General features: G+C 39.8%; 2 protein-coding genes across 12 annotated transcripts in view; one reads left to right on the forward strand and one right to left on the reverse strand.

Annotated features, from left to right (window-relative positions):
* The window catches only part of LOC117565334 (putative uncharacterized protein DDB_G0277255), a 61,840-nt gene extending 53,338 nt beyond the window's left edge, over positions 1-8,502 (forward strand). For 2 of the 9 annotated variants that reach the window (XM_052002585.1, XM_034244383.2), the window contains exons 6-9: positions 54-263; positions 2,742-2,944; positions 4,724-4,903; positions 5,612-8,501. In XM_052002585.1, the coding sequence (XP_051858545.1) occupies positions 54-263; positions 2,742-2,944; positions 4,724-4,903; positions 5,612-6,939 (1,921 nt within the window). In that variant the 3' untranslated portion in view covers positions 6,940-8,501. Of the gene's footprint in view, positions 1-53; positions 264-512; positions 582-2,741; positions 2,945-4,723; positions 4,914-5,611 lie in introns of those variants that run through there. The other 7 variants (XM_052002586.1, XM_052002589.1, XM_052002590.1 and 4 more) reach the window with 7 other exon arrangements.
* Positions 8,503-9,455: 953 nt separating this feature from the next.
* Positions 9,456-13,063, reverse strand: LOC117564633 (zinc finger protein ZFP2). 3 transcript variants are annotated; one of them, XM_034243494.2, is made up of 7 exons: positions 12,980-13,063; positions 12,164-12,343; positions 11,904-12,104; positions 11,369-11,834; positions 11,028-11,307; positions 10,767-10,976; positions 9,456-10,702 (listed from the first exon to the last, which is right to left on the reverse strand). In XM_034243494.2, the coding sequence occupies exons 2-7, from the start codon at positions 12,323-12,325 to the stop codon at positions 10,267-10,269; spliced, it is 1,755 nt and encodes a 584-aa protein (XP_034099385.1). In that variant the 5' UTR covers positions 12,326-12,343; positions 12,980-13,063; the 3' UTR covers positions 9,456-10,266. The 3 variants fall into 3 exon arrangements, with proteins under 3 accessions (XP_034099385.1, XP_034099383.1, XP_034099386.1); XM_034243492.2 differs by lacking the exon at positions 12,980-13,063 and adding an exon at positions 12,720-12,940; XM_034243495.2 differs by lacking the exon at positions 12,980-13,063 and adding an exon at positions 12,720-12,935 and having other exon boundaries at positions 9,458-10,702; positions 10,767-10,958.
* Positions 13,064-20,146: the final 7,083 nt, after the last annotated feature.

A 20,146-nucleotide genomic window follows, 5' to 3' on the forward strand; every position in this document is an offset into this window, starting at 1 on the left:
AGTAGAGAATCGTTTAAAAATGTATTTTAATACTTTACTAATCTGTTTGGCAGGCTCGCCAACTCGCTGCTGGCGCAACGCACGTCGCCCACATCAGCCACAGCGGCGACCACAGCGAATGGAGTGCGTTCCCTGCAACCCGTGACACCGGAAATCCAGAGCTCCATCAAGGAGGTGACCTCGGCCATTGTGCACTACGTGAACGATCAGACGTTGCTACAGCAACAACAACAGCGCAGCCGCTCGGCTAGCCCCAATTCTAGGTAGGCAACGGATACGGATATGGATCTCCGTTGCAGCGAGCCAAATTCTCAACTTGATCACAAGTTGTCGTAGTAGTCGCCTTCTATATGCCACACCCCTCTATATATATTCCTCTGTGTGTGTAGTTACCCGGCCATCTCTCTTAGCACTATATCTATCCCGATCCGATCATTTCTCTATATATTTCGCATTACGCATTTCGTATTCAAAATTCTCATTTCTCTCCGGCAACTATACACAACGCGTAGCTACCTGTAAAACACACCTCACTCAGCTCCAAATAAAGTGCACAGTAGTCCACTGTCCACCACATCCAACTTAAGTCCAGTTCTGATCAGCGAGGTAAGCCAGACCCCTCTCACATATTTCCCCTCGCCCCCCACAAATTCAAATGTTGGGCTTTGTCATCCTCATCGACGTCAGTGTCTTCCTCTCCAACAAATGGCTAACCACAGTGACTAATACCAATATCCATGTCATACGTATGTATAAGTGTATGTGTGTGTTCTGCTTCTACTAAAACACTAAAAACAAACAATAACAACTAGCAAGAAAATCCTGCAACTTTCACCTCAAAACTTTGCCTTTTTGGCCAGTTGCCAAGTTATGTGGAGAAGATGCAATTTGGGTCAGGTCAGATCCATGTTTATGCAATTCGCCAAGGGAGCAATTGCTTCAGCATTCAGCTGCTCGTTCGTAGATGGCGCCAGCAGCAATAGTCTTGCAGAGTCTTGACAACAGATGGCGCTCTAGCTCAGCTTGCATTGAAAACGTATTTGTCGTCAGGCAAATGACTTTTGCTAGTCGCTTCCCATTCACTCAGCTACCTCTGAGATTCCATTCAATATCACAACTTGAGATTATTATTTTCGCACACAATGAGCTGCCTCGTATCTGACAGCAGAATCAGTGAGCATTTGCACAATGGCTTGCCTTTCAGATTGAAATTGATTTCATTTCGCTTTCTCTCTGCGGGATCTCTGACGAGTCCCCTTTGCAAAACTGTCCCAGGACTATTAATAAGTCTGCCTACGAGGTGCCCTTCTCTTTATGACTTACATTCTGCCTCCCTTCTCTCTCTGTCTCTCTGCTTATCGTATGCAATTTAAATGTCAACAATGCATAGAAAGGAGGCGACTGTCAGTCTCAGGCCAAGCTCCAAAGCCTCCGCTTGTTACGTACCTGGGCAATCAGCGCTAGCCACTTGTACACGTTTCAAGTGGAGCCCACTAGGTCCTGCGGCAGTGCCAATCATAATGAAAATCAATAATATTAAAGTAGAGCAACTTGCCAAACAGGGTGTCTAGCTGACAGTTAAAGAAATTGTGGGTCAGTCGAAGGTATTTCCATACTATACGGCAGAGCAGACTTTTATAGATCTAACGGAAACACTTTTAATACACTTTTCATGTTTGAAAATTATAATTAGTTCCCAATAATGTTGCTCATATTTAAAAGTATTTTTAAATCAATTCATTCGAGTTGAAATCTAAGAATTCAGACATGTCTTTAGTTCAAATATTTGAGGTATTTATAATTGAGACGCAATATGGGTTACTTAAGGAATGTTGCTAAATTTTTAGCAAGTATTATATTTCATTTACTCGAAACAAATGCGAAACTGACATGTTTTTAAGATCCATAAATTATGAGAATTATATTCCATATCTTACACACATACTATCAGAGTTGCAAGATTATAAATATTCACATTTGGATTACGCTTTATAGCTTTATCCATCATTTCAATGTACTCATAATTCCAACGACTTTTTGCACACATTGTATGCTTTTATTAAGACCTCTAGTTTTGTCTAAGAGTATCTAAGGATTCACTTGCGAGTGTCGCACAAAGTTTTATGTTGTCCGTAATCAGGCCGCCAGCCAGGCGCCTCTTTCAGCCGCAGCAACCCTCCATCTGCAACAGCAGCAGCCAACGTGGCGTATGCTTATATCACTCTCTGTCCTGCTCTCGCTCGTTGTTCGCTTGGCGTGTGTGTGTGTATGTGTGTTTCGGTCGCATAGACGACACCCCAAGCCGAAACCAGCCAACCATACAACGTGACCCCCTCAGTGTACATTTTATGCTTTCGATCCCACATTTTGGCCCAGGCTATCTATCGACGTTTCATTCGTGTGCCACGTCTCAAAAGAGCAGCAGCCCAGCTAGCTAGCAGCTAGCTAGATACAAAGTTCCATCAGCGAAATAATTATATAAACGCAAATGAAAAGTTCTTTTAAGCTAGGTGAATTCGCTGCAATTAAGCACTAAACATTGTTGTCTGAGGTTAGTGCTCCAAAAACAAAAAACTGAAGCTGCCACAAGTGCACAAAAGTGAATGACTCACTCGCAGTGTGACGTCACATATTGATTTTACTTGCTGTATTTGTGGTGTTGTGTTTTATTACAAATATGCTTAAGTTACTTGTGATTTGTATGTGGTTGTCACTTTACTAATCTTTGTCCATTCTCACAGAAAGTGCTGGCTGGAGAGCAGCTTCGTTGGCACACGGCCACTCGATTCACCGCAAACGCCCGTCATCGACAGCAGCAGCAGCCCGCCCACATCCCAACACCAACTACATCAGCAGCAGTTCCACTTGGATGCCAGCACTGTGGTTGCCACTGGACAGCCGCCACTACGCATGAACGGACTTAGCCGAGTGGGCGGCGGTGGCGGTGAGTCCACCATATATATCTGATCTGATCTGATCTGATCTCAACTGATCTGATCTGATCTGATCTGTTGCCCCGTAATCGTACACCCGTAGCTGGACAGCATTAGGCTTATGCTAGAGCGATACATTATACATTATTTGTACACATACACACACACACTGCTCTCGTATATATCTATATATATTTTGATTTCGTTATACTTTTTCACACACACACATACAATATTTCTTTATTGTTTTTGTAATGTGCACAAAGCGAGAAGAGCACAAAAAATGAGAAATGCGTTAATTAGATATATATACTCGTACTTTTATAACTTACATATGTTTAGTATGTAGAGTAAGAGAGATTTCCCCCCTTTATAATTTCATAGCACACACAAACACACACACATACACACACTCGCAGATGTAGCTTGAAATGCAATTTTCTACATTTGTTTTAGTATTTTGTATTATGGGCTTACTTTTTGATTGTAATTTCTGAAAGAAATCAAAGAATGTGTAATATTCTAGGCTGCTAAACTGCATTTCATTTTAACTCGACTGTAAATTACGACAACAAAATTTAACACACACTCCCAACACACAGCAATATAAACAACTCAATTGAAATTGACAATCAGCAAATATGTAGTGAAAAGATTAATGCGTAATTTTTAGTGTTTACAAACTTATTTTAAACGATATACAAGTACTATTTAATTTTATGATTAATTTTTAATAAAACAAAAAAGAAACACACACAGCTACAGTTAATTTTAAATGTATTATTATTATCCCTATTATTCATTGTTCATTCACATACACACACATCCATATTTGTTTTTGTCCCTGTCAAAATTCATAGCATACTTATCTGCGCATAAGTTTGCTATGCAATCATTGGCATTCTTCAGTTTTAATTTCAATTTTAAATTCAACTCATTTCTCATGTTTTCATGTTTTCATTTTGGAATTTTCTATTTTAGGCTTGGTTTTTAAAACTAGAAAAATTCACGTACCTAACACAACTCCACACAACAAACAGCAAAACAAACAATACAACATTAATTTGACTATTTAAAAACTAAGCGTGCTATAAATTTAATTTCATTATATATTTTTAATGACGATGATGTATTATTTTAACTACAAAAGCAACGAACGATTTGAAGATGTCTTTTTTTCGATTACTTACTTACATTTAATGATGATTTTTGTATAAATTATTTAAAAAACGATATCAAGTGCTTTATACACATATGTCAACAAAAATGGGCGGGGCACAGCCCTCGCTCAAAAGGTGGCTACAATAAAAACTGATTTATATATTTTATTTGAAAATGCTTTTGATTTCCGTAGTTGATTTATTTATTCGTAAGATTTTTGAGCTGTCGTTCTTTTAGTTCGCTTTCTGCATTTGTAAATAATAAACACAAATATTTTGCCTTGTACATAACAAAACATTTTCTCAGTGTAATTTTGACAATTGTATAACTAATCAATCATCTTTTATTTTGTTGTTGTGACTTGCCAGTTGCCAGTGACAAATCAGTTGATGAACATTTAGTTTTAAGAACATTTATTAATGCGCTATATATTTTTTCCAAGCCTAACAACAATTTGTTTTTGTATTCTTATATTTTATGCCGTGCATTTTTATACAAAAAAAAAAAAAAAAAAACATTCAATTCAATTTGGCCACATTAACAAAAAAAAATATTGAAACGTAAAAAAAATATTGAAATACTTGCGAAAAAAAAAAAACGAAAATGAAATCGAAAATTTGCATCTAAAGCGCCTGAACGCTCGTTGAGCAGCGCATCGCTAGAAGATGTCTTAGCCTCACTTTTAGGACTGCCAACTACCTCCTCCTCCAACAGCCAGAACACCAATTCCAACAGCAACCACAACAACCAGAACAACAGAAATCGAAATCAAGCAGCAGCGGCGACCATTCCAGGGTCCTCGACGACAGGTATGAACCTGTAAGTTTTTGTTCCAATATAACCGCTACCCACAAAAAAAAAACAATCAATTAAACAAAAGAAATAACAACAAAAATATGTTTGGAAAAAAAAGAGAAAAGTAAATAAAAATGATGATGAAATGGGTATAGGCAAAAAGAAAAGAAAACTACTATAAACAACTTGCGTTCTTGTTTGTTGTTCGCATATAATCAAGCTCTTTGTGATCGTAATTATACTACTATATATCTACTATATATACTCGCTTATACTCGGCCTATATACTACTTACTACCTTTATATATTGTACATCAACTCAGTGCTATGTGTTTTGTTTCTTTAATTAAATTCTTCTTGAAGTTAATCGTAGTTTGGTTGAACAACTCTCTCTCTCATCCAGCGTCATCTTAGCTCTATAGACATTGCTATTCTTGAGTTCTTCTTCTTTTCAAACTAACTGAATTACACTGAGAAAAAATACATGCATACTTTACTACAAAAAACTAGAGAATTTGCGCTACAATACAAGAAATAATAATAATATTAATAATAATAATACCCTTCCTCATTATTGCCCAGCATGCGAGTGATATAAGTGATCCATTGAATGCTCATTTGTTGTTGTTGTTGTTCTTGTTCCATACCACTTTTGTTGTGAATGAATTTATTTGGCATTTGCTCAAGTCCTGTTCATATTTATGTGTTGATTTAATCCACAGCAGATTCAACAGCTAGTCGTCAACAACTCGAAGTGGAGCAGCAGCTACTGCGCCGTCGCAGCGAGGGTGACGCGCCTAGCCAACAGCAACAGAAACAGAAGCAACAGAACAGTCAACAGAATCAAACGCAATCGCAATCTCAATCCCACAACCAATCTCAGTCTCAAACACAAGTCTCAACTCAACCACAAGCGAATGCCAGCAATCGGCGCGTCTCGCTGGGCGACTCCAACGCCCACGCGGACAAGAGTCTCAACAATGGCAGCGTCTGCAACGCCAACGCCAACGCCAACGAGCAGCAGCTGCAGATCAGGTGCCGGAACACCAAGTGCGAGCAGAGCGCCACGCCCGCAGATGCCAAGAAGCTGTACAAGTCATGCCACAATTGTACCCATCTATATTGTTCACGTGAGTGTCGGCGCGCCCACTGGGAGAAGCATCGCAAGGCGTGCCTGCACTCGCGCGCCTCCAATCTGTGCCGCCAGGTGTTAGCCACCTGCAAGGACGACGTCGACTCGCAGCGTCACCTCAGTCTGCTCGCCCGCAAGGGAAGCTTGTCCCAGGGACGCGGCGTTGTCCGCGTGCTCTTTCGCAGCGCCGAGGCCGCTGAGGGTTTCATCAAGCATGGCTTCCAGTGCATGGGCGAGGCATCCTACGTGCGCTGGCCGGATCTAATGCCCGCTGAAATGGGCCTCGAACTCTATTCGGAACTACTCAAGCTGAGCACCGAATACAAACCAGAGTCCAAGATGCTCATCTACGTCGCCATTTGCGTTGTCTCCGAGGCCCCGGGCATGGGTCAAGCCCCAGTGCGCTGGGAACGTCAGCTGGTGTCGCGTTGTGCCAAGCTGAAGCTCTGCAAGAGCGTGCTCGCCGAGCTGGAGCTGCAGCAACAGGCACTGCAACAGCCACTCGCTGTCATGGCGGTGCCGGAACGCACTGAGATCCTTATACTCACTTTCAACCCGGGTCTGCGCACTGTGCCCGGCAATCGGGAGCTCATACTGTCCAACATTCTGGACATTTTGTCACGGCGTGGGGTGCTGCTCCGAAAGCATTACCCGGAGATCTTTCAGCGACTGCAGACCTACACCGAGGGTCAGACGGACAAGTTCAATCCGGTGACGTTGCATCCGCGTGACTCGCAGACGGGACAGAGCTTTGTCTGCATCATTATGCCCGTGCACACGGACAGCGAGTTCATCAAGCTGCCTTCTGCTGCTGATGGAGGCGGCAACCGAGTGACCACCATTGATGTTGGCTCTCCGGCGGCATTGGCTCAATTGGATGATGATGAACTGCTCACGCGTACTACGCCAGCGAGTTGATTGAAGGCGAGCAGCAATAGCAGTAGCAACAATAACAACGGCAGGCAACGGCGCAGCGGCAGCGGAGGCAGTAGCGGCAGTGCCACGCCTCCAAATGTCCTTAGCGCCGCCTACGGGGATTCCCTGGGCTGCGGCCTGGAGAGCACGCGCATGTGAGTCGCAGGTCCGTGAACCGCTTCCAAAACTTGCTCTCGACTATGTAGCAATTAAGTCTGGCAACAAGTCAAGTCGCTTCTATCGTTCTAACTCTACTCTACAATATTCATGTTAGTTAATCAGCTGTTCTGTTACTTCGATTAACTAAACTAGTTACTAGTTGGCAGTACACCAGTATATCAGTAGGGCCCTCCACTCGTTGTTTGGTACACATACATCCTATCCAATCTAGACTCTCGCTAAACTATATCTCTCGAAATTATTATCATTTCTTAAACACTCAAAAGCTTTACTATCATATATATCTCTGAGCTTACGAGCGGAGTAACTCTCTTGCGTCGCATGCAAAAGCTACATGCTATATAACTACAAGGAAGGTCAACAGAGTGCAACACATCAAGAGAACATTGTATTGTACTATATACAATATATACTCGTATCTAGTTGTCGTACAATAATAGTTAAGCTAGTTCTCAATGGATGGCACTTTGAAACAACCAGATCCCTTAATATGTATCCTGCAGCTTCCATAAAAAAAACAAAGACATAAACTAAACACTTGAAAGTTTATAAAATACAATAATAACTTGAGCAAACAGTCTAGAATAAGAGCCCATAAGTAACTTTTTTGGGGTAAAATACACCAGACAAACAATTTCCTATTTAAGCTGCGGCACAACTCGAAGCATAACCTCACTTTTTATAATGCAATTCAAGACAAACACACTCACACACATCATAAACTATAACTACTTTAATATAAATGAAAGTCACTACAAAAATATACATATTTAATTGCAAGCACATACTTACATTACATTACATACATTACATTACTTGTAACTTTTTCTCTTGTACTATGTGTTAAATGTAACAAAAGCAAATCGAGAAGCATTTGCTTATGGCCTTATTTAAAGTTTGTTGAATTTGTTCTGCCCCTCCAAAAGAAAAGTAACATTTTGTAGCCTTTTAAATTAGGTTTTTAATTTATGTGTAAGTAAAAGTGCGGATCTAGGTTAGCTTAAATATATCTATTAGTTAAATTTATGTACTAAATACTAGAGATGAAAATCAAAAGATAACTAAATATTGCCCAATAAACATTTTTGAAGTTCACGTTTTAGCTAAAATAAATATATCTATATTTAGAGATCGATAACTCTCCCCATTCCTTTGCTAAATTTAAATTGCTTAACAAACATTACAATTTATACATTTTTGTGTAAATAAAACCGATAAATAAACAAAAGCCTGTACTGCATTCGAATACAGAGCTTACGATCGTCGAAATTCTGCTGATTCATACATAACATATACTATATATCATGCGTCATTAGTTCTCAAAATGATAAAGAAAACTGTAAGTTGTTTAGTACGTGTAAGAGGGACTTGAAAAACAATAAATAAAATACATTCAAAATTATTGAAACAAATATGTGCGTTTGCATTGCAATCTTTTATTCGAATCAATTATTTGTTTAATTTTATTTTTAGAACTGAAAAATGCATAATAATGATAAGGTGGGTATTATTTAATAAATCTATAGATGGATTCTTTTACATTCTGTGTCAAATGAAGCGTCTTACTAAGGAGTATCAACATTGATACAAACATCTGGTTTCTTCTAATTTAAAATGTTGGATTTCATATTTTTGTTGTGGTGATTCTAGCAATATTTGTCCTTTCGAAATATTATATATAAGAATATGGAGGAGAAATAATTATTTTTTTCACATAACTCGGACAAATCCTTAAGTATCCCTAAAGGATATAGAATTTTATAATCACAATGAGCAGTACTACCGAATGGCATTCAAGGATTTGTCAGATATTCTTGTAAAATTTCCACCAATTTTGTTAAGGGGTAGGCATAGAAAAATTGTTGGAATTGGTCGAAATCCGCCGTATCTTGGCCATTTGAAGGACGATCTGGATCTCCTTTAGCACACGGAAAGGCCTCATCAATACAAACATGTTGGCATTATAAAAAGGACGAATATCCTGCAAACAGCCAAGATGCAAACACTTTTTCATATATAGAAACCAACGTATATCTATGCCATATCTACCCTAATATGTTCGATTCATGTGCCAAACAACTCGAATTCACAAGGACTATCAACTGGCCAAAGGACATTTAAGTTGTCCTTGTACTTTTTGAGTTATCGTAATTTTTTGATTTTCATATTTTTCTTAGGTTGCTCAGCGTATCCCCAAAAGTATGCAATGAAAAATTTCTTGCTTAAATCCGATTTGAATTTATAACGGATTTTTTTCACTGAATGGGTAAATATAAAACGATTTAGATTTTATTCAAATATGATTTATTTATTAAAGTTATAATTGTTTTTGTATAATACTTATTTAGATTTACATAAATTGTATTTAAAATGTTTTACTTTCTTTTGTTACCACTTAATGCTATATTGTTTTTAAACGAATTAATGTACTATCCATATGTATATACATATGATGTATATATATATACTTGTATATATTTATATGTGTGTGTGTGTTTATTGCGGATGTAAATTGTACATCCCTGCGTAGATTCTTACGTATTTGCTTTTGATGCGGCTAACGCCTGCCCCCCAGTTTCGCTTATAAATCCGTGTAAATTACAGCTACAATTTGTATACGGAAATAGACTATAACACTTAAATGTACCACACTTTGCGCCATATCTATGTTACAATCTATGAATAAATTAGGTTCGATTCGTTTCGTTTGATTAACGTAAAAAAGCGTTTTTGGTGGCACTCTTTCGAATGCCCCAAGCCCAATTAAAGGAGCCCTACAAGAGAAACTACATTATTTAAAAAAAATAAAATAAAAAGTATAACATTAATGGTGCCTAGCTGGTAATGGTGATGATGACGATGTTTTTCTCTGCCCGTGTTTAAATGTATGTATGTACAGGCGCTAACTCAGTAGTTTGATGAACCACTAAAGGCGGCGCCTTGCTGTTGCTGCTGCGGCTGCTCTTCCTGCCGTTGCTGTGCATTTTGCAACTGATAGTAATAGCCTGGATAGGGCTGCGTTGGAAATGCCGCCGATCCTGATCCTGATCTCGATGACGTACTCGAGGCTGTACCCGTTCCCGATTGATAGGCTGCCGCCGCTGCCGTTGTTGTGTTGGTCGTCTTGGCATTGGCTTTGGTTGCTCTTATCTATAAGCCGCCGATGATCACCTCCTGCTGCGCATCGTCATCCATGTCTGGTAGCTCCTGCTTATGAACTACCATGCCATCACCTGCCGGCTGTCTGGGCGCTGTTTGGCCATACTTCTGATGGATGCCACGATGACGCTTCAGCGCAAAACGATCGGCAAATGCCGCCGAGCAGATTTCGCACTTGTATGGCTTCTCGCCGGAGTGCACCTTGGCATGATTCTTGAGATGTGCCGCTTGCGAAAAGGCGGAACCGCATATTTCGCATTTATACGGCTTCTCTCCGGTGTGTATGCGTCGATGATTCCACAGTGTGGCATGACGCGCGAATCCCTTATCACACACGCCACATACATATGGACGTTCGCCGCTGTGCGTGCGTTCGTGATTCTTTAGATGCGGCGATTGTGAAAACTGCATGCCACAAGTTTGGCACCTAAAAAGACACATACAATAATAACAAAACTCTTTTGGGAAGTAACGGTTTTAGCTCAGCTTACTTGTACGGCTTTTCTCCCGTGTGTATGCGCGCATGATTCTTTAGATAGACCGCCTTGGCGAATGCCAATCCGCAGATGGTGCACTTGTAGTTCTTCTCGCCGCTGTGTAATTTCTTATGCGACCAAAGACTGGAGTAACGTGAAAAGAGGCCGCCGCAAATGTCGCAGCTGTATGGTTTACTGGGAGGATTTCTGCAAAACGAGCAAATTCTTATTATATGCTTAGGCAAAATATTAACAATTTAAAATGCGGAAACTCACTCGGTCTTGACAGTGACAGCAGAGTTCTGCTTAACAGATCCACCAGCGCCGCTATGCGAGTGTGTATGCTGTTGACCCATTAGCACTACACCAGAGCCATTGCATTTCTGGCACTTGGTCATTTGTTGCGAGTTGCGTTTCTTAACGGGGTGATGGCCTGTCGATGAGCTGGGCTCACGTTTGGGCGTCGTGCCGCCAGTCTGTTGGGCCACAATTTGCTGCAGCTGCGCTTGCGCTTGTGGTGTGGTTGATATGATCTGCACGGGATGCGCCATTTGTCCTATTTGAAATTATCAAAGATTAGTATAATAATTTAGTAATTAGTTGGCTGCTTGTCTTACCATCGGATCCCACAAAAATTTGTTGTGCCGTCTGCTCAGCCTGCATGCAAGATTCGCAGCGAACTTGCTTAGGGCCTTTGCGCTTCGACTGGTGCAGTATTGCGCTGCCACAAACGATGCACTTGCTCGATTTTGAGTTCTCGTGCTGTTGCTGTTGTTGCTGGGCCGCCTGCTGTTGTTGTTGCTGCTGCTGCATGACAGATTGCTGCACTGGTTCCAACGAATCAGAAGCTACGATTTGTATCTGACCCATTTGGCCATTGCCCGTAATGATGTTCTGTGTTTGCACCATGCCCTGGGCATTGACCACCGCAATAGCATCATTCGACTGCTGTTGCGGATCTGAGCCATCGGTGTGCATACGTTTGTGGGCGTTTAGCAGTGCCAGATGCTGAAACATCTCGGAGCAGACATCGCACTTGAAGCTAATGTTTGATATTGTGTTTTGCAGCGGCGAAATTGTTTGCTATAACATTGCAAATGATATATTTTAATGATGACTGTTGTGATTGCATTGACTTGTGTTTTAGCTTACCGCTGCTATGGGCTTGTTCTGATTGACAATCTGTAGGCGTCCCTGTGCATCTACGGTGGCAATGCCGAGGGCGGTACCCTGATTCAACGGCATCCCATTGACCAGGGCATAATTATAGCCGCCCACTGGCTGGGCAATGTAGCAAGTCTTATTGTCGTCCGTGGTTGCCAGCTGTGCTAAATTGACAGTGGCCGCGTTGCCCTGCACATAAATGTCATATTTATTATAGATCGTTTAGACCGGCTTGTATTTGCACTCACATTTGTTGTGTAGTAGAAGGTGGGCTGTTGATCGGCCTTTTGGCCCTCGATTTTGGGTTGCTTGAGAATGGTGCCGTCTGCTGTTTGATATTGTATGGTTGCGCCCGGTTGTCCATTAATCGCATTCGTTGTGAATATTATATTCTTGGTAAGGTCTTCCATGGTGCCACACGGAAGTCACTGTAAACGCACAATTAATATAAAATAATATTTGTTAGTTTCGCAATTCGTTTCAAACAACAAAAAAATGCACAATGCGGAGTGGTTTTACAACACTGTTCGACGCCACACTCGTACGGCGCGTGTGAGCGAGACAACTATATAGCACACACGTCAGCGAAAAACGACTGATTAAAAATGGCGACGATGAGACAAAAAATATGTATGCGCTGCACACACATCACAAACGAATACAAAATTAAAACTTCAATTTCAATCCGTCGATGGCCGCCGCTTGGCAAATGCATGTTTTTTAAATGCATTCAATAACTAATTTTATAGCTAACACGATAGCGTTCTTTGTTGCAAGTGGGGTACGCGTGATTTGGTATTTTACCTTTTACGCAACCAACCACAAAAAAATTATGTTTCTGCTGCGCCTAGCACGCCCAGCGCAGCACAAAAAAATTATATTTAAATTGTTGTTAAGTTGGCACAGTTGTTGCAACGGCTTTAGTTCGACCGGTTGGTTATCTATGTATTTATTATCCACTTTATTTTGTTTGGAATGAAAGCACAACTTTATTATTGTTTTTTCTTTCTCTAACAAATTAAATTCCAGCACAAAAAACCTTCTGCTCGTTTGTTCTTACGTACGTTCGAATGTGGACTGCTGAAGAGAGACGGAGAGTGGAAGAAAGCCAGGGAGAGAGCAGTAGCGCATTAACCGTGCTATAGTGCTGCCAGACTAATCAAAAAAAGAGACGACAAGCGCTTCTCTTTCCAAACACATCTGTACTTTCATGAAGAGTGTAAATATTGTAAATGAAAGAATTATATGTAATTTAAAAATTATTGTATCTTCTTGTGAGAACTAATTGATCATATTACCATTAATTTACTTAAACAATATTAGGTTGCTGATTAAATCGATAATTCGATATATTTTAAATGAAAGTGTGACCAGTTAGTATTTATACCGAATGGCCTGATCTTTAAAAAAAGACCAAGACATTGTGTTAACGTAAAATGTGAATGGCAATTGTAAAGCGAAAGTTGCGCGCCAACATTCAAATTGCATTTGAATACATGTTTTGTGTAGCATGTGAAGTTGGCGACAAGTACACATGCATTAACCTATTGCTTTGAAGGAAAGGCAGCCGGCTGCATAGTAGCACCTACGCCGCCTACGCTTTGCTGTGTCTCGAAAGTTGAAAACTGGCTCCCGCTGCCGCTGCGGCCGGTCTCCAGGTCCAAGACCAGCATCGTGTCGCCGTCATAAATTACACTTTCAAATTATTTGCAACATTGCATTTTGGAAAAGCTGACGGCGGATTTGGGTCAGTCGCCGACATAGACACGACGACGGCGATGGCGATGGCGGCGACCACAACAACAGCAGCCTTCAAATTAATGCTCATTTCCATTATATTTTATTCATTTGCCTCAAATTAATTGCTACAATGGACGTTGCAGTTTTTTGGAGCGCAAAGCTCTAGACAACGATGTTGCGTTTGCAAAACTTCCAAGATGGTGAAGAGACTGAGAAGAGGATGCCCCCACCGCCAACCACGAACAACTGCGGCAACAGTAATTAACTGAACAACAACAACAGCAACAATAGCATAGGCAATAGCAATAACAACAGCAACAGCAACAGCAATAGCAATAATAACTGCCGTGTACTTAGATTGCAAATTCATTTTTTGGTTCAACGTTCTGCTTGGCCCAAACATTTTCATGTTGCACGCTTCGTTGCACATCATTGCATTAATTTGTAAGTTAAAGTTAAATTTTCGAAAAATGAAATATTTCAACATTTGTTGCGGTGCGCTCTGCCATTTGTTAATGTAATTTTTGTACGTCTGCAAACACGAATTGCCTTTTGTCTTGACTTATCTTTGTTTGTTTGTTGTTGTTGCTTGGTTGTTGTTATTATAATTAAGTTCATGGCGTGCTACCATTTGCCGTTTTATGTACCGATTGTTGTTGTATCCACATAGTAGCAAGCACTTTCAAAAAGCCCATAAAAATTGTAGCAACGCAATTGTCTGACAAACTAAATCAGCGCAAGTGCGTGGAGAAATTTTTACTCCACACTCCACAAAACTCACAACTGTTGTAATAGACAAATACAACCTCACACAAACAAACATCACATATACTTATGCACATACACGCATTTAGAAATCAACATAACCTCAACGCAGAAGACGCTTGTTGCATAGCATTCAAATGAGCACTTTTGTAGAGCGAGTACTTTTCAAGTCTTAAGAAAGTCTATTGAGCTGAACGGAATATGTATAGTAGGCAAACGAAAATGACCCTGTGATGCACTTGAATATATATTTGCTATCAGCTTTGATAACTGAATCGATATATCGTAAGTATGTCCATCTGTGTTTAAGAAAATAATATCTGAACTGTTCTATAGAGTTTAAAATAAATTTTAAATAGAGAATTAAGTTTTCTATTAGTTAATTAAATTATCGTTGATTTGATTATATTCATTTGGGTAGATATTAGTAAATTATTCATTTATTTGTTTGACTTAAAAATAAATATGGACATGTTTAAGTAATACAAATTTAGGAAAGATATATTATTTTAAATAATAAAATGTAAATCATGACATTGCTACTGAATTTATAATAAATAATTCTTTATTTTTATTACTTCTTCATATATATTTTAGTTTGCACATATTACAAAATGCGATTTAATTAGTCAAGCGAACTTAACAACTTCCTTGACATCAACTAATAATATTTTTTTCTATATAGTAAATATATTTATTACTAATTGCCAAAATAATAATAATAGTTAAGATAAAGTAAAGGGCCTCTAACAGTCGTTGAAATCGATGACCACCTTTCATATTCGTCAAGAATTGTTAAGTGGAGAGGCAGCATATGAAATAATCACAGCAATGGCAACATCAATCGCCATTGCCATCGCCATGGCAATTGCAATGCGATTTGGTGTGATGTGTTGTGATGTGAGTTTTCACTTTTATTCATGCTAAATATACTTCTCGCTGTCGCTTTTCATATTTTTACAGTCTACGGTTTACAGTTAATTTATGTATGCCGGCAACGAATTTTCACTCTCGCTATTTTTCCGCATTTTAGACTCTCTGACTCTGACTCTGGCTCTGGGAAAGTGGCCAAGCACAGACAGCGGAGCGCGCATCCGCCAAAAAACAACACCATCTAAAAGAAAAACTAAACGACACAGAAATGAAAAGTGCGCCTTTAAAAATAGCAAAAGCCAGTCGAAGCGTCTCCAAAGTCTAAGCACCCAAAAATAAAAAAAAAAATTGTGGATGCCGCCGTCTGAAGTCTGAGTCTGAGTTTGACTCGGAGTTTGGAGTTGGCGATTGCCAGAGCTTGTGGGTTAGATTAGAAAGTGGTTGCCATCGCCTCATCGACTGTGTATCGGCTGCATCGACTGCATTTGCTGCTCCAATGCTCCAACGACAAGCAGCAGATTCTTTGTGAAAAACTGTGCCGGCCTCAACACACACACACACTCACAGTTACACACACTCACACATTAATTGGCATTTTTGCATGCGTTGTGCAGCCGAAGCTGGGAACCGGCTGCAACAGCGACTGCAACAGCAACTGCAACAGCCAAGTCCGAAGCAGTTGTTTGTCGTCGCAGCCAATGAAAGAGAAAATTGGCCCCAAATCAAGTTCACTATCATTGGCCGTCGGCGTTGACTGCACTTTTTGTGCAAACTAATATTTTAAAATTGTTGATTATGATGACTTTTCATTTCGTTCGCAAAGATCTGGATTGCGCATCAGCAGCAGCAGCAGCATCGACGGCAGCCACACAAATTGCACTTGCAAAGTGTTATTTTTTTCATTTTGCATTTAATTTGACGCTTGAATGCCGAAGCCGCCGACGCCGCAGGCTGGAGATCATTAGCCGAGCACTGCAGCTGCTTGGACTGCACATTAAGCATACGCAGCATTGGCCAAGCTAGACTACAAACTATTACTTAACGTCGCTCACTCACTCTCTCTTTCTCTCTTTGTCTGCTATCCCTTTCTTGTGTGGAAATGGCAAACTGCAAGCAATATTTCACGGCACATTAAATCTTTTGGTCAGGCTTTTCGCAATTCCCGTCATAATCCGTTGAGTATCCATCATATTGCCACATGGCGCACCCAATGAGGAAGCCACTGCTACTGACCACCTGGAGTGACCTGGAGAGAGACGCACGTTCGCCTCAATGTCAGCGGTGTCATCACTCATTCCATTTTCCGTTTGCCACTTAACACACACACTCTCTGCCCAACCCTGCTCAAGTCCAAGTTAAGTGCGAATTACTGAAGCATTGCAAAGCAACAAACAAATTTGTTTACGCTTCTCTTGAGGTTAGCCATAACTCTCTCTACTACTTGCTGCTAGTTAAATGTGTGCCCCAATTGTGCCGCCAGGCAGGCGAATTACCCAAAACCGATAAGAATCCAAGGCGAAAACAGTTGCCACATGTTGACTCCACTCGCGGGAACTTTTGTGAACCCCTCACAAAAAATAACAGTATTCTGTGCCCATTGTTCTACTTCTGCTAGGGATTATCAGCTATTGGGTGCGACAGTTAAATTGTCGCTACAACTTTAGAAAAATTATGAAGCTGCATGGTAGAACAGAAAGAGTTTAGATAGCTGTACAATTAGCATGTTCTGTTTATTTTTTGTTTTGTTAAGAATTACGCTTTACGTCGCTTACGAAACAAGAAAAAAACAAAGCTTTCTAAGCAGAGAAAATAAAATTTGGTTGTTCATAAAACATTATGTCTTACAATGTTACTTAAATGACCAATTGAAATGTTCTTTGAAAGCACTCAAAAAAAAGTGAAAGGAAACTAAAAAGGGTACTTCAGGAAGTCATGGGTACCAATATTAAATAAGTATGAGTTATTATTTAGTTACATTTAATTTTAAATATTATTATAGCCTTACAAATTATGCTTTTCTATTGAACATTTCGATAACTTTTGACTCGTAACACTGCTCTGACACGTAATGTTTGTTTAAAAGGAATATAGTATAAATATTAAACATATATTGTTTTGTAGGTAAGACTGCCTGCCCCTGGAAGTGGCTTACACTAGAGGAGGTCCGTAGCTGTAGAAATATATGGTGGCTTTGTCTCAGAGGTCACACAATATAGATGAATACTGATGCCTTGTATTCAAGGAGGTAGCAGTAAACCCTAAGCAGATCGTTTAGACACAGCGATTTTAGGTATTTCAGCCGTAGTCGGGATAACGCCGTACATATACAGAAAATGTATTCAAGTGTTTCCCTAACTCTGGACTCACTACGTTTCCTGCATGATCAGCCGACAAACAGTGACCAGTTAAAAAGCCGAGCATTAGCCTGTAGTCTTTCTTTTAAAGCTGTATTACGTACTTGGTTGAAAGTCAGCTCAACTCCCACGGAACCTTAAAGAGTGCTTCAATTTCTCTGTCAAGGGATCTCAGGGATAACAGAACATTATCCATGTGGCTGATATCAAGCTTAACTCCCTCTGCGATCTCATTTCATTCGTTGTTTGTTCCCTTCCCTGGTGGTTTATTAACTTATGCATCATTTGCAAATCTTACAATAGAAGTTAATGAAATAGAATTTATATTTAGCGCTAATCAATTGCAATTTATAGCTTGCGTTCAATCGCCAGTCTACATATTCAACGCTTTAAAACAGAATTTATTTGATAGCTATTTAAAATAATGCATGCAATCAGCCAAGACCTTGGCTATAGACTGTTCGACAAAATTTAAGCAGAGTTAACACAGAGTATTTTCTGGGAGCAATTATGGCTTAGGATTTGCTTAGCATTGAGCACTTCCTTAATTGGCAACCCTTCAGCGTGGTTTCCCATTGTAAGCAGAGCATCAAAACAGACTTAATTGGGGATTACAGCTGCGGTTGCTGAATCATTCTGGGATGATAATTTGACCAAAACTATTCACATTGAGAGACAGAGACAGAGACTGAGACTGAGAAGACAAGACAAGATCGGGTAACCTTCGCATCACAAATCAGAAAATTGTTCCCCTTTTGTTGTGAGTCGCCAAGTCTATCAGCATATTATTATAGCCCATTTAATGTGCTCTTGGGAGGAGGCTTTGGGTATAAATTTCCGTTGGAAAGCAAAATAGAAACTATATAATTAGTAATGGCTCTAGGTACGCCCTTAGGCGTTACGTTTTCTAAGGCCACGAACAACAACAGCAACAACAACGAGACGAAATTGAAGAAAAAGCTTTGCAAACGAAACTGAAAACTCTCACACTCGCTTGAAGATGACAGATGACAATGATATATGGGATTCTTGAAACTGAAATCGAGCCGAGAAGCAATGAATATCTACCATATCTCTCATATATGTTCAAGTAGACGACTCACGATCCCATCTTCCTCTCTCTTCCCCTCCCATCTCTTCATTCCAAGAGACAACTGCAATTGACTTTCGCGGCGTATGACACTTGAAGAGCGCATGGTAATGCTGGAGTTGATGATGGAACAGGCCCAGGAACAGCACAGCACACAACACAGCACAATCGCAGTCACAAACTGGCTAGAACCACTTTCTACGCAGTCCCTCTTCCCTTCTCTTCCCTCTCTCTCTCACTTTTTTTTTTTGGGGGCAAACAAAGTAAAAGTCAATTTCTTGCGCGGCTGTCGCATTTTTTTTTGTTTTGGTTTTGGAGAAGACGACGTTTTAATTTGTGGCTTGTTGGTTTTTTTTCTTGTTTTAATATTAATTTCCTCTTCTCGCTTCTCGCGTCTTGCTTGTTTTTGCTTAATTACAGCATGAAAATCGTAAAGCGTTTTATGTGTGTTTTATATGTTTTAAGGGCAGCGGAACAAAAGTCTTTAGGGGGCAAAAGTTTTGTCAGTGCCGTTACGAAAAGGAAATGGGAAATTATTACGAAAAATTATGCTGCGCTCGCGCTGGGAAATTGGGCCACGCGATGCGCAAAAGAAAAACGGAACAACAACGATATGAAAAAAAGAAAAAACGAAACCAAAACAAAAGACTTAAGACACAAACTTGCCCGCATCCAATGCGAGCGCAAATTAATTACAACATGCAGCCCCATCATCTTCGTCGTCTTCTGTCTTCTGGCCAGGCGCATTCATTATGCCAACGACAAGCCAACAAAACAACAGCAGACATCGCGGGAGTCTGTCGTGGACTCGTGGACAGTGGCACAGTGGAACTAGTTCACATGGAAGCGGAACAAACAATTCCACTGCACTGTAAGGTCGATCAATGAACTGGGAAAGCAAAAGCTGCCAATGAATGCCACTTGTGCACTTGCATGCATAATTTCTCTCTGATTATTCTAATTACAGTATATATCGGTTATATGCTACAATCAAATAAAGCAAAAACTTTTGCACAACGCGTTTCGAAAATAAACTTCAGTTAAATACAATTTATGCGCATATAAAGAAATGTGTTACAATTACATTTAAAATAATACAACTGCTAATTAAGCAATGAGACTAATTCAATGGATTCTAGACTAATTTTGCAAGTATTTTCCCATCAATCAGTGCATTTAAATATTAGTTGCAAGTTATTAATAAGCATTTTACTTTTGTTCTAATGAAAAGTCTCAAGCATAAAATTTAACTTATGAAACAAAAATTCCATGTAGCTTTAAATTTTTTTGTTAATTTACTTAAAGTGTTAATTTCAAAAATGTCGGGTAGCAAGAGTTCTAAATTTAATTAATCTGATTTTGTTAAATTCTAAACAAATTTTTGTAAATGACAAATTTGTGTTAATATA

This window comes from Drosophila albomicans, chromosome 2L, assembly GCF_009650485.2.
Source record: "Drosophila albomicans strain 15112-1751.03 chromosome 2L, ASM965048v2, whole genome shotgun sequence".
Classification (NCBI taxonomy): Eukaryota; Metazoa; Arthropoda; class Insecta; order Diptera; family Drosophilidae; genus Drosophila; species Drosophila albomicans.

What these genes read in the sequence shown, in the direction of transcription:
- LOC117564633 (XM_034243494.2), bottom strand. Translation starts at nt 12,325, where the DNA reads ATGGAAGACCTTACCAAGAATATAATATTCACAACGAATGCGATTAAT. An exon ending in AGAACAAGCCCATAGCAGCG is followed by an intron (nt 11,835 to 11,903) that starts GTAAGCTAAAAC and finishes GCAATGTTATAG; the next exon opens with CAAACAATTTCGCCGCTGCA. An exon ending in GCTGTCACTGTCAAGACCGA is followed by an intron (nt 10,977 to 11,027) that starts GTGAGTTTCCGC and finishes GCATATAATAAG; the next exon opens with AATTTGCTCGTTTTGCAGAA.